General features: G+C 42.9%; 1 protein-coding gene across 5 annotated transcripts in view; it reads right to left on the minus strand.

Moving 5' to 3' along the window:
- Window positions 1-887: 887 nt before the first annotated feature.
- chd6 (chromodomain helicase DNA binding protein 6) overlaps window positions 888-13,267 on the minus strand; it is a 94,215-nt gene continuing 81,835 nt past the window's right edge. For 3 of the 5 annotated variants that reach the window (XM_084929071.1, XM_084929070.1, XM_084929069.1), the window contains exons 38-45: window positions 11,643-13,175; window positions 11,402-11,553; window positions 10,754-11,017; window positions 9,261-9,899; window positions 8,839-9,078; window positions 8,512-8,652; window positions 8,138-8,242; window positions 888-7,570 (exon numbers count right to left, since the gene is read on the minus strand). In XM_084929071.1, coding sequence (XP_084785197.1) covers window positions 6,311-7,570; window positions 8,138-8,242; window positions 8,512-8,652; window positions 8,839-9,078; window positions 9,261-9,899; window positions 10,754-11,017; window positions 11,402-11,553; window positions 11,643-13,175 — 4,334 coding nt within the window. In that variant the 3' untranslated portion in view covers window positions 888-6,310. The remainder of the gene's footprint in view (window positions 7,571-8,137; window positions 8,243-8,511; window positions 8,653-8,838; window positions 9,079-9,260; window positions 9,900-10,753; window positions 11,018-11,401; window positions 11,554-11,642; window positions 13,176-13,267) is intronic. The other 2 variants (XM_084929072.1, XM_084929073.1) reach the window with 2 other exon arrangements.

Consider the following 13,267-nt stretch of genomic DNA (forward strand, 5'->3'; position numbering starts at 1 on the left):
CTCTGTTGAGATGATCAAAAAGTGCTTAAATAATGTTAAGGTCCAGGCTTTGGGGAGGCCAATCCATGACTGATAGTGTTCCATTATCTGTTCTGCTGCGTGATTGAGACTGAAATATGAAACTGTTGCCTTCCAGATGGTACTGCATGTTGGATCAGACAGTACTTTTCTGTGACAAGATCCCAAACACTCCTGGCTGCCATGCAACCCAAACCGTGACAGAGCCTCCACCGTGTTTTAAAGATGGCACTCACTTTTATAACTCTCTCCTGACATCCTACATAAATGTTGAACTAAAAGTTTCCAATTTGGACTCCTCACTCCATAAGACCTGTTGCCACTGATTTTCAGTCCAGTTCTAGTGTAACCTCAGCCTTTTCTTCCTGCTTTTTCCTTAAGTGTTGCTTCTCAGCAGCCAATTTTCCACTTAGACCATGAAGGGCCAGATAAATCTTTCAGGTCCTGTGTCAGGTCATTTTTCCAGAATATGACTTCCAGATAGTGTTCATCTGCTGTAAATATTTTTAAGGGTTTTTACTAATACCCAAAGTCACAATGTCAAAATGTTGTTTTCCTGATTACATATTTGTTCCTATATCACTCTAAGTACTTCTCACTATTGAATCCTTTAGATATGACTTAATTTTAAAGAAGTGCAAGGTCTTCCCTTACACAACACCAGCAGCAAACATATTTTCACGTTGCTGCTAACCAATACAACAGCATCACAAGGCCAATGCATCTTTCCAAGTACACAATGTTCAGAAAGCTGAGCAAGAACAGTCTATAAACTAAAAAAGAAAAGCAAAAACATCAGAATTACATAAGGATATCAGCTAAAATATCCATGTTTAGTTAGTTAATTACTCCCCACGGACAACGAAAAGTTGAAAGTCATCTTTTATTGCACAATAAAAGATCACACATACCATGTTTTGACTCATGAGATTGGTCCACATGGGAATACAGAGTTATACTTACAAAGAAAAAAAAAGAAGAAAATAAAAGATAAAACCCCACCACATAACTTATTTATTAATGACCGGGTTTCTGACTTCAGGATCAGCCAGTGAATCACAGCCTGGTGAATTACGTTGCACTTGGTTCAGCAGTGCTTGGAGAGGGCCTGCGAACAGTCAAATATTCAACTTGCCCCGGGTTCTGGAGGGCAGTTTCACAGACATGAACTGGACAAAGGTGGTGAAGTTTTTAGATCCAGTCTAAAGATTTATTTTACAGTTGCCTTTCACCATTTGTCATCATTATACCTAAACTGCAGTTATGCTATTTTTAAATCTCATGGTCGCTTCAAACTTTAAATGACACTTTCCCTTCGGTAAGACGGTGCAACGAGCTAAAAGCAAATTCAAGAAAAACATGGCTGTTAATTCAAAGATAAATTACGATCAGGTGTTCCTGTCACTTTTGAGATAAACCCGTGTTGACGACTTCTGGTAGTACGAGTGTATATCAAAAGGTAACAGCTTTTCCACCACATTAATGTCTGAAGTTGACAAAGGAGAAGAAAATAATTGCCGGGGCAATAATTCACGTTTTGTTTTCTGCCAAGAAAACATTTTAGTGTCTGTGAAATTCGATTGCAATGAACTGGAAAAAACACATATGGAGACTGATATTTTTCAGCTTTTGTAATGACTGGCTTGACAAATAAAATAAGTTCTAATGTTTTTATTTTTATGGATTGTTTTCAGGGGTTCTTTAACTTCTGAGGCTGCGTATCAGGGGTGCTCTTCTAATAAGCCACATAGGAGGCCTGAACTATGGAAATGAATAAGACTCATCATTCCCTAATGTAACCTCGAACACTGTCAAATAACGCAAAGACTTCATAACCTGTTAGTTTGAGCCTATCAGGATGGAGAAAGAAACAAATATATAACATCCTTAACCGGATTTAGTGCGATATATTTGCATGATGTTGTAGATATTTTCAATCAGAGTTCTAACTTTGCAGTTTGAACTTTAAATGCATGATTAACACGTCATGAATCTGACAGACTCTTCAGGTACTTTACTTGTTTGAACTGCAGATTCCCTACAATGTCAGCTTCAAAACCTGCTAGTTTTCAGTCATCTTCTCGTTTTAGAGGAAAAAATAAAAACAAGTTTTTGAAAAAGTATGCTACTGTACTGCAGCTTTAGAAAGGATCCTGCATCTTCAGACTGTACCAAAGGGTGGCTCACGCTGGATTACCGTGGGGACTATGAAAATAAAATAAAGAGGAGGTATTCTAAGAACTCTTAACCATTTAATTTTGATGTAATTACATCTAAAAAAAAAAAGAAGAAGAAGAAAAATTAAAAAACAGAGCATGTGACATTACCAGATACTTTAAATTCCACGTGAACCAAAATGCTTTTGTCTTTGAGAAAACTTAACAAAACCAGCCACTGGTCAGTCATGAGACAACAACGTAAAGACGAGAACTGTACAATAAATACATTTTTTTTATGATAAGAGAAACGTTTACATTTTTGAGGTGACTGTTTTGAAGAACATTTAAGTTAACCAACGAGAACTTCAATGAAAAGAAAAACACTGTTAAAGAAGGCATGGTGTGACACGAAGAGACAATACAGAGCCATCGCCAGTCGACTTGATTACCCCCCCCCTTGCCCCCGAGCTGTGGTTACATACTGCACCTGCAAGTTTGTTTCAAGTTTTTGCACAAGAATAAGCCATTAACAGCAAATGATGTGCACACATGCCCTCTGGAACGCAAAGCTTTCCCGTTCCTTTGAGATAAATCATCTGTGGTGCAAAGCGACTGGCTTCCCCTTCTGATTTGCTCTTTCGGGAATCTCGAACAACACACGACAACAATCAAATACTTAGGCTGCGTACATACTGTGTGCGCATTATCATCCTAGATGTGCTGGATACCAGACACAAGGCCCCGTGAAGGAAGAGAATTCTAAAAGATTAAGTAGCATTCCTCAAAGGGAAATTCTGATATTTCTCAGCCTGTGTCTTATTCCTCTAATTATCAGCAGATTTCTTGTGGAGATTTGAGAAGCTAAACACTGCTAAGAATGTAACAGGTCAGGGTACGAAGCATGAATAATTACAGCTCTGAGTGCAAAGAAAAAAGCTTTAAAAACGACTGCAGCAGTGAACTGCAGAGCAGCTAGGGTGCAGCGCTCATCTCCATTAACTTTACAGCTTTAGTCAATAAAAGTGTGCACGGTATTTACCCTACAAGTTTAACTTTGGGATTCTGAAAGTTGCAGACCCTAACCCTAACTCTTCAATAAGAGTCTGAAATTTAGATCCAGACTGAGTAATCCCAGAATTTCCCTTTAAAGAACAGCATGGCATCATCTAATGATAAAATCCAACACTTAGATTTTCAAATGTTAACCACTTTCCAAAAGATAATCGCCACACTGGAAACGTGAAGTCAAGATAGCGTGCAAGTGAGGCTCACAAAAAGAGAAATGAAAGCAATTTTAGAGGCACTGGTAAGCAAACAGTCACTTTTTGTTAACTCTCCATTTGTGCTTTGAGGGATGATTGATTGACCTTTAGGGATAAATGTAGTGATTTGAGCAGTGGTACCTTCCATTACTATTGGCTTCTGAAGATAATGCACATCACCAACGCCGTGTACGCATAAAAACAAAAAGGAAAGACAAACAATAACATGACCTAATAAGGAGATGTAATTGAACATCTATAAAAAAAATACTCGCTAAATAAGGCATTTTACTTTGAATAATACATAATGAAACTAACAGAAAAAGAATGTCATATTTGGTGAAAGTTTGGCAAAGCAAAAGAAAAGTATAATAAATTATATGTAGCCACAAACTTGTGACAAGGCAACAACTATGTTTGTTTTTTTTTCCCCAACAAGAAATGTGACCTGTAAGGACGAAACAGAGTAGAAACTGCTCCAACCACAAAACGTGTGCGCATGCATGCACACATACACACTTTCTCCCATTACAGCACACTCTCGCATACACACGCACGCACGCTCACACTCACGCACACACACACACAATGGAAAGTAAAAGACCACACGGAAACAGGTTAACATTCACAAAAAGACATTGTGCAAAAATAATGTTTTCATATATGAAAACAAAAAGAAGTGAAGTTATACGTTACATCAGAAACATCTGACATTTACCCCCAAAATACACACCCTGTCGTGAAAAGACTGAATAAAACCAGCAACTTGCATCCTTTTAATGTACAGTACAGTCTGTTTGATACAGAAAAAAAAACTGGGACTAAGCTCTATGCAAAAATCCTCTGCGCATATGTCAAGTATTTTCCCCCTAATGGAGGAACAAAGTAAAGACAATGAAGAAATCAATGGTGCGCTTAAAAAAAAAAAAAAATCAGCAATATACAGCGATAGATTTACATATTTAGAAACTCTTAGTATGAACTGCTATTAAAATTAATGTGAGGGGGGAAAGCCAGAGTGATTCATACTACTACCATATCCCTCCTCTCCCTATTTTATCTGTTCTTCATCCTTTAAAAAAAACTAACAAAAACAAAAACAAAAAAACAAAAACCAGACTGTTCCCTTTCCCTGGACAGATGATCGACACAGCACAGGTAATCTCTTTCTGAACACACTAAGGAGAAAAACAGGAAAAGGACAGTGGGGGGGATGACCGATGACTGTCTTGCACTGTTCCTGATGAGATGCTGGTTACCTGATTTGTTGTAAGTAAATGCAATTTAGGACTTGATGAACCCCAAGGGACAAAAAAAAAAAAAAAGAAAAAAAAAAAGAGCACCTTCTTTTCCTCTACTCTCCCACAGCCCTTCTCCCCACTCCTGTGTTTGCAAGACAGGATATCACATCTGCCTCCTACTGCCCCCTGGTGGCCAGGATGAGCTTAGGGTTGATGTTCCTGTCCTTTCATGTCTTCTGATTAGAGCTAACCACTTGAGGGGAAGGGAGGGAGGTGGGGGTCTCCCAAAGTGACTTTGTGGCTGAGTTAAAAAATAAAATTACATGAGCTAATAAAAGTAATAAAACAAATGAATCTCATGATTGTTCCTTGCCTTTATAAAGAAAAGCAAATGAGAAAGCATATGCCTAAGCCTCTCTTGATAGTTGTTCGGAATTTCTGCTGTACTCCTGTTGTGGGAATCTGGATTCATCATCTAGTGTTCACGTTAGATTTATCTTTGTGATCTACTTTATGGAGGAGTTACTGCAGCAGTAACACAATATTAAGAATCATAATAACATTATAATTAAAATAAAATATGCATCTAAAGCATGGAGAACTTGCAGAATATCTTAAAGTTAGGATTTAACATTCGTGACTGGGATGGACTTAACCTGGCTCGTATTTTGTGATCTTCTAGTTAACATTATTCTCACAATTTTGTTAACTTTATTAGGTATAAAACTAGTAGAGACAAATTAATTTCTTCTAATTTGGCAGCCTTTTTAAATGCACTAAACATACTTTTATTCAATGACGCCCACAATCATATCAACGTGATTTAGATACATTTCAAAAGGGCTACTCTCTAAAATCTTTGTGGGTCTGTTGTGTTTCTGCAGCAGACACTGGCTCTTGCATATTTAGATACTTAGGTTGTTTTTTCTGTTACTATCAACTAGGAAAAGGTGTTTTAGTGTCATATCTGAATGACTGTTCTCCTTTTAGATTAATCTAGTCGGCATGAACATTGCACGAATTTCCCTAGATTTAGTGGAGTATGTCAAAACATAAGATTTAATCGCTCCCCCGCATGAGCTTTTCAGAATTTCCAAACTGTGGTGAGAAAAATAACTTCGGAAAAACCACTTCTGGCAGCTGTGCCCCACCTTCCCAGTCATCCTTGTGTCCATACAAACCAGGCGAAAACCAAAGCTGCCTGTCCACCTTGGCTCACCTTGAGCCTAAAACGGTATCAATACTACGGTCAGAGTTGCTCTTGGTCAGGCCAGGTTGCATTTGGTGTGTTTTGGGTGTGTTCCTGTTGAGAAGTATCCCTCCCGACTCAGTCTCAATGGAGAATGAAGGAGAACACTACAGAGAGGATCATTTTTTACACTAGTTTTCTTTGTATACAATGAATGAGTGGAGAGGGTGGGTGGGGTCTTGGTATATAAACATGACCGAGCTGAATATAATCGTCATCATTATTAGTCATCATCATAATAAAAGTCTTTACATGGACATTGACTGACAGACACGGCACAAATTTTACACTGTTGCTCAGCTGAGAAAGGAGAGCAACAAAGGAGACAGGAGGAGAGAGCAGGAAGTGGGCTGTCCTTCAGGCCTCTGCAGTTCCTCTCCTCTATGCATCCTCTTGTTCCACTTGTCTCTGCTCCTCAGTGTCCTGCTTCTCCTCCTCCTCCTTTGCCTCCTCTCCTGTCCCCTCCGATCTTTTCTCATTGTCTTCTGTTGCTCCCTCAGTGTGGTCATTGGAGTCCGGTTCCTGGGGCTCTGAAGACCCACCCTCTGCATTCCCCTGCCCAGTCTGGAGCTCGTCAGTTGGAGTTGGGTCTGGGTCTGAAGCTGAGGTAGAGGGGATGGAGGGAGATGAAGAGGTGCCTGGGTGGGAGGTACCACCAGCCTTATCTGTACTTTCTCTCTCCTCTCCATCTCCAGTTGCTGCCTTCTCCCTCTCCTCTTCTCGCTCGCCTTCTTCTCTTCCTCTCTTCTTTCTCCTCTTGGGGCTGCCTGGAGAGCTATCAACTGCACCAGGGGGCATGGCTGGAAGTGCCATGATGCCACCATGTGGCAAGAACATGTGTGGGTAAAGCAAACCATGGGACATGCCCGGGATTAGGAAAGGGTTGAAGGTAAGATGGCTGCCAGTGCCAGCTCCAAGATGTGCAGAGCTGAGGTGGGCCCTGGTGGTGGAGGTAATGATGGCTGCTGCTTCTGCCGCTACTGGTCGTTTGTTAGCCTCTGCAGCTCCTTTCTCCTCCCGCGTCCTGTCCTTTTCGCCACCAGCAGCAGGGGCGCTGCCCTCTCTTTCTGCAGGCGTTGTCGAAGAAGGGCTGGCCACCTCAGTTGCAGACGGTGCGGTTGTCGTGGTGACCTTCACAGCAGACGCTGAAGAAGAGGAGGAAGTCGAGGAGGAGGAGGAGCTGGGATGAGGAGAAGGTGGCGGTGGCGTGTGTGCCATCATGGTGCCAACGCTGAACAAAGCATGTTGTGGGATTGCAGCCCCATGGGGGTGCGGGATTCCATGCAGCATCATGGGTAACATACTCAGACCATTCTTGGCATCTTCGGCAGACCCCCCAGCTCCTCCCGCTGAGACAGCTGCAGGGAAACCATGCGGGAATCCAGCTGCCATAATCCCAGAGATGGGAATTCCAGGAATACCACTGCGGAGATTTTGCATGGCCACCATGGAGTCCATGCTGCCAATCAAACCACCATTCATGAAGAGAGGAGGACCGAGACCCGGTGAGGAAGAGTCCGAGACGGACAGGAGAGGCTTAGGCATTTCGCTGCGAGGTCGACGTCCACGGCGGCGGGAGCTTGGGTCCTTGTTGACAGGTTCTGTGAGGATCCGAGAGAACTTCCCTTCAGGAAGGAAACCCTGCAAGAGGAGGCCATGAGACAACACATTAGTGCACAAGAACAACTGGAACTGACAAAGTATTGCAGGTAGAAGAACAGCCATAGGAAAATTCAAAAGGACAATTAAAAGCATCATTTTTTTTTTTTTTTTTTTTTAAGTCTTTCACTGGTCTGACACTCCTGTGAGAGTAGAGATGACGCTACATCTCTTTCCAAATCTACTTGCTTGCATACTTGCATTTTTAGTATGGTACCAATTGGTTGTTTTAGCATGAAAACTATACAACTAACTGAATGAGAGTGAAATAAGTTTCAGTGCAACAGATTTTCATAATTTACAGGGCTTTCACAAAAACATCCTAAAAAGTGTTAATTACAACTCATGCCTGATTCTCTACATCAGAAAAAGATCTGTAGCTTCTTATGTCAGCTTTCTGCAGTCTGTGATATCCTGCTACACAGGCTTGATGTGCATGGCATTTCTGAGGAAATGTTACACTTGGGGCTCGTTGTCTTTTACAACTGATGTCAGAGAGGGGCAAAACACACCCTGTTGACATCCAATGCTACACAGTATCATACTCACAGAGTGTTTGACCACATCAGCCCAGTCTGGAGCCACATAGTATTCCGAGTTGGCATCCAACCATCTAGAGAGCTCCTTTATGGCCGGAGCCATAGCACCACCAAGCTGCAAAGTAGGAAAACCAGCACAGTGTAGTTGCAATGATATCAAATTGTATGTAAGCTTTTTCTAGCTTCCCCTACTCAAAGGCAGCCTGTATTATTGGTGGACAGCAAAGCGCCACCAAACTGCAGCAAAGGAAGCAATAACACAGCAATCCTTCTACTTCCCATGGCTGAACTTTCATTGGTTCAGTTTTATGTTTTAAAATGAACACTTTTATTTGACTTTTGTGTTTCATGTATTTTATATGCGTGTCTGTGTGTGTTTTCTACCCTGCGTCCAGTGCCGCGGTGCACAACAGGGACCCTCTCCTCCCCCGTCAAAGAGTTTATATCCAGCTTGGTGGGATCTTTACAGCGATGCCTCCTCTGTTTGGGACGCTCTACAAAACCATGCAACAGACCTGCACCAGACTGCACAGTTGCCAGGGAGGGTAGATGGGGGAAAAAGGTTGTAAGTGCCAATTAATCTGAGCATAAAAGAATAAGTGCTCAACTGTAGCCTCAGCAGAGGACATTCCAATACAGAAAAAGCAAAATATAAAGAATACAACACAGCAGGATTTAGAGAATTACAATCCTAGAAATCCTCGGACTTACATGAGCAAATGCCGGCAGATCCATGGTGTAGCCTGGATTCTGTCTCAGCCACTCAATTAGACCTTTGCCGGCTGCCTCTCTGTCAATGGCCACAATCTCTGGCTGAGGAGGTGTCTGGGTTGGGGTGGGAGTAGAAGAGGAGGACGGTGTGGGAGGACCTGCAGGTCGCTCTGAGGGAGAGGGGGATGGCGAGGAAGTGGAGGAGGAAACAGAAGAGTGGCTGATCACCTCAACCCGGCCCTGTACATGGAGAGACAGACACATACATAGATAACACAAGATTTACTTTCTTCTTTCTCTTTTAATCAACTTTATCTTTTTTTTTTGTCCCCAAAATGTTCTCGGTGGGGCTTCTCTTTCACTCTGAAGTGCAACTATTCTAAATGCCCTTACTCTGAAAAGGCCCTCCTCCCTCTACCCACCTGTGATTCAGGGAGGTGCAGTCCTCGGCTCTTGGTGAATTCAGAGTACAGAGCTTCCACATTTCTCCTCCTCCCTCTCCTCCTCCTCATTGAATCATCTCCCCTCAGGCTCCCGTTAACTATTTGTCCTGTTACCGGATGGATGAGCCCCGCCTGCAGAATTCCGGCCATGTCGATTCCCACGGGGCCTGGCAGCGGGGCCGTGATGGGATGTGGCGGTGGTATCTTATGACTGCTGCCCGCACCAGCATTGAGGTGGCTGATTCCTGGTGCAACCACAGCTTCATTTGTCCCAATGCTACTCGTGGTGCTTATTTCTCCTGAAGACTTGGTCAGATCTATGGCTGCTTCTTGCCAGCCATTTATCAATATGGCTCCTGTACGGTGAGAGGGCGGAGCAACCACGGGTGCTTTATCACTACTGGAGCTTGTGGTAACAGCAGTGTGGCATGACGATGCAGATTTTCCAGCTAAAACCTTGGCAGCTGCCGCAGCAGCGGCTTCATAGTCGAAAGACCTCCGACCTCCTGCTCGTTTGAGCTCAGGGAGGAAGGCAGGAGCCACAAGCCTCTCCTGTAACAGAGGCAAGGAGGTAAGGCGCCAAGCTCCGCGCCCGCATGCGCCGCCCCGCGGCATGTACTGTCAGGGTGGACAGGGTGGGTGAGGGGTAGACAAGAATGGGAGAGAGATGATGGCTTTATTAAACATACATATGGACTGAGACACAACACAGTGGCGGCTGTCAACTAGACCTGGGTAAAACTGTTAGATATTCAAAATGTTTTTGTTTGTTTTTTTCCTGAGAGTGAGTGTGTCATCTTTGGATGCTGCTTCAGGCACCTGACAAGTTAACTTGTTTACATCTGAAAGTATAAGACACGGAACAAACAGCTCATAATCCATCTGTTCGCTGGCCTATGGTGTCAAACATTTTGTAAACAATCCTCTTGGTTTAAAAACGCTGAAGGCTAAGCAGCCAGAATATAAACTCAGAGCAGAGACACAAATCTGGTCATTATTCTCACTCTCGCATATATGAAATGTGTCTTTATAGATATATGACAACTTGCCCAAGTCTAATCTCCACATTTATATTATCAACAGTACACATTACTGAGACAGGAAACTTCACAATAAGCAACAAAGCAATGGTGTGGATTAGAGGTGCCCAGTGCTAATAGTTTTATTTATAACTATTGCAGTTATATTTTATATAGAACATAACAATGAAGAGTTAAGGAGACACATACAAACAAACAATAAAATCTTTAGCAGAAAATGAAAAACTCGGTCAGACTCATGATGCATTTTGCAAAGACCTGGTCAGTCAGTTGATTATAGTCAGTCTAAAGTCAGCCTTGTTAGCACTTTAAGCAAACTGGGCACAACTTGTATGAGCCATGGCATGGGAGAGATAAATGCTGACAGATGACAGATACACCGATATGTGCAACAAAGGGAGTTAATTTATTCATTCACTCTTCGGGTCTCACCTTAGGTAGTCTTGTGAGAGGGGGAGGAATGGAAAATCCCAGTGCAGGATTCGCCTGCTGCACCCTGGCCTGGGTTGGGACAGAGCCTGAGGCCGTGGTGGAGAGAAAACCTGCTCGGTGTTGGTGGTGCTGGGCTAAACTGTTGGCCAAGCAGGAGTTGGCAGCCAGGGCGGCTGGTGAGTCATACTGCTCGCTAGATGAAGGCCACTTCCCCTTAAGGATGGCGTGGCAGATGCTGTCCAGGCGGTTGATGATTACTCTATCCTACAGGGGCCATAAAAATAAGGGGGGAAATTAATTAATAAACACGAATAACTTAATTTACAAGAAGTGTACCAAGTGCCACGAAATTTAGCTAAAATGTAAAACTCATTTTGTCTTTTCAGACTTTCTAAGCAGCGTCAGCACTGTCCTCTAAATGAAAGCAGTGAAATTTCCGGTGAGAACTCAAAACAGGGTATTTTTGCTTCTAATCGGCAAAAACTAAAACATTTTCCTGCTAAAGAGGAAGAACAGAATTTATAAAAATAATTATTCTAACTTAACTGTTAAAAATGTTTTAACCATGGGAGAATCAACGTCTACTGTTAAATATTTTGTAAACACATCACTGAGAATGTTACAGTAATAGTTAGACATATATTTTACCTTTGGCCACTCAGAAAATGAGTACAGTGCTTTTTCCTGTAACAGCTGAGCGATGGTTGGCTCTCTGGTTTCATGAAGGCTGTCAGGAATCTCACACACTGAAATGGGAGCTGCAAACCTGGGGCTAGCAGAAAACCCTTCGACCACAGGCACTGTGCAAAATGGAAATTGGTTTAAGTACAAACAAATGAATTTAAGTGTGAAAGGTGAATTAACTTCATGAAAGTCTCAGCATCCTCACCGGGTGTACTGGGTCTCTCCTCCTTTACTTGGCCTTTCAACTCTGCACTTTCTGAGGTTTCTACTAGGCCATCATTCTGCTCAAGCTTTGGGGTCAGGACTGTGCTATCTGCCTCCAACATCTCATGTTTTGTCTCAGTTTTGACCTCAGATAACGCTGTAAACCCAAGGACCTCTGGCTTGGCCTCAGGTTTTATCTCAGAACTTTCTGGGTAGCTTGTGAACCCCAGACCCTCAGCCTTGGCTTCAGGCTTGATGACAGATCTCTCAGGAAAAGCTGCTAACCTCAGGTCTTCAGGCTTTGCCTCAGTCTTAAGCTTAGGACTCTCTGGATAAGAGCTAAACCCCAGAGCTAATGGTTTGACCTCTGATTTGACTTCGCTGCCACCTGCATAGGCTACAAACTGCAAAAATTCAGGTTTAGTGTCTAAATGCTCAGGCTTCATACGAAAGCTCAGATCTTCAGGTTTAGTCTCCAGTGTTTCAGGTTTAATCGGATATTCTAACTGCTCTGCTTTGGTCACCAATCCTTCTGACTTTATGGGGTAGGAAAAGAAACTGGTGTGTTTGATTTCAGAGCTATCAGGGCAAACATCCTCCATCATCTCTGTCTTGGTATCTTCAATCTTGACTGGTAGCAACAATTGCTCTGGTTTCTCCTCACCATCGCCATCGGGTAAATGAGAAAATTTAAGGTCAGATGGCTTCGTGTCGATGTTGTTCACAGGCAGAGTTGAGCCCATTTTGATTTCATTTTGATCGAGCAGGTTATCTTTGCTGTCCTGATCAAGGGAGAATTTTAGTGCGTTATTCTTACAGTCTCTGCTGCCATCAGGCAAGTTCAGGTCTTCGTCTGAACCCTTGCAGTGTGCCATGGAGGCTTCATTTTTGGCTTCCTCCATGCTGTTGCTCTCTCTGGTGGTTTCAGTAGAGTTTGATGGTTGTGTAGGGGATGACACAGAAACAGAAGGACAGGAGAGCTGTCCAAATTGCGAGTAAATGCTACCCAACTCCATCTCATTGGTTTTGACATCTACTTGTTTCAAACCCTTTTCTTCCTGTACAACCGGAACATCAAACGGAGAAACATTATCCTCTTGCCCTTCGGAAATCTCATCTACCTGATCTGCTAGATCTGTGCGACCCATCAAGCTGCCCTGTCTAGACTTTTTTGGAATTCCTTTCATTTGCACAAACTCTTCAGTTGTGTTGCACATCAATGCTTCAGTGTCAAGAGAATTTTCAATAGACCGTTCCTCCACCGTTTGGTACAAAATCAACCCCTCCACCTCCTCCGTAGGCTCTTCAATAGATAGGCTGCCCTCCTGTTCGAGCTTTCCAAGATAAGAGTGCACGTCTTGGGGTGAGTCCTTTTTATGTTCTGCTTGGTCAAAGCGCCCCTCGAGGTCTTGAGACATTTGGATAAAGACTTCCTTCCTCTCGCCCTGTTCTCCAAGGGCCGAGTCTGATTCTATCCCTTCTAACTCTGGCACTTCCATGGGTGGATTTAAAACCCCCAAACTTTGGTCTGCACCTGCAAGCAAAAAACATTGAGATGTAATGTAAGGGACATAGCAGTGGTTGGTGTTATCTCTTCATTTTTTTAATCCTCAGATTGGGGCGTAA

This window comes from Perissodus microlepis, chromosome 5 (genome assembly GCF_051167445.1).
Source record: "Perissodus microlepis isolate ML-2025 ecotype Zambia chromosome 5, ASM5116744v1, whole genome shotgun sequence".
NCBI classification, from domain to species: Eukaryota; Metazoa; Chordata; class Actinopteri; order Cichliformes; family Cichlidae; genus Perissodus; species Perissodus microlepis.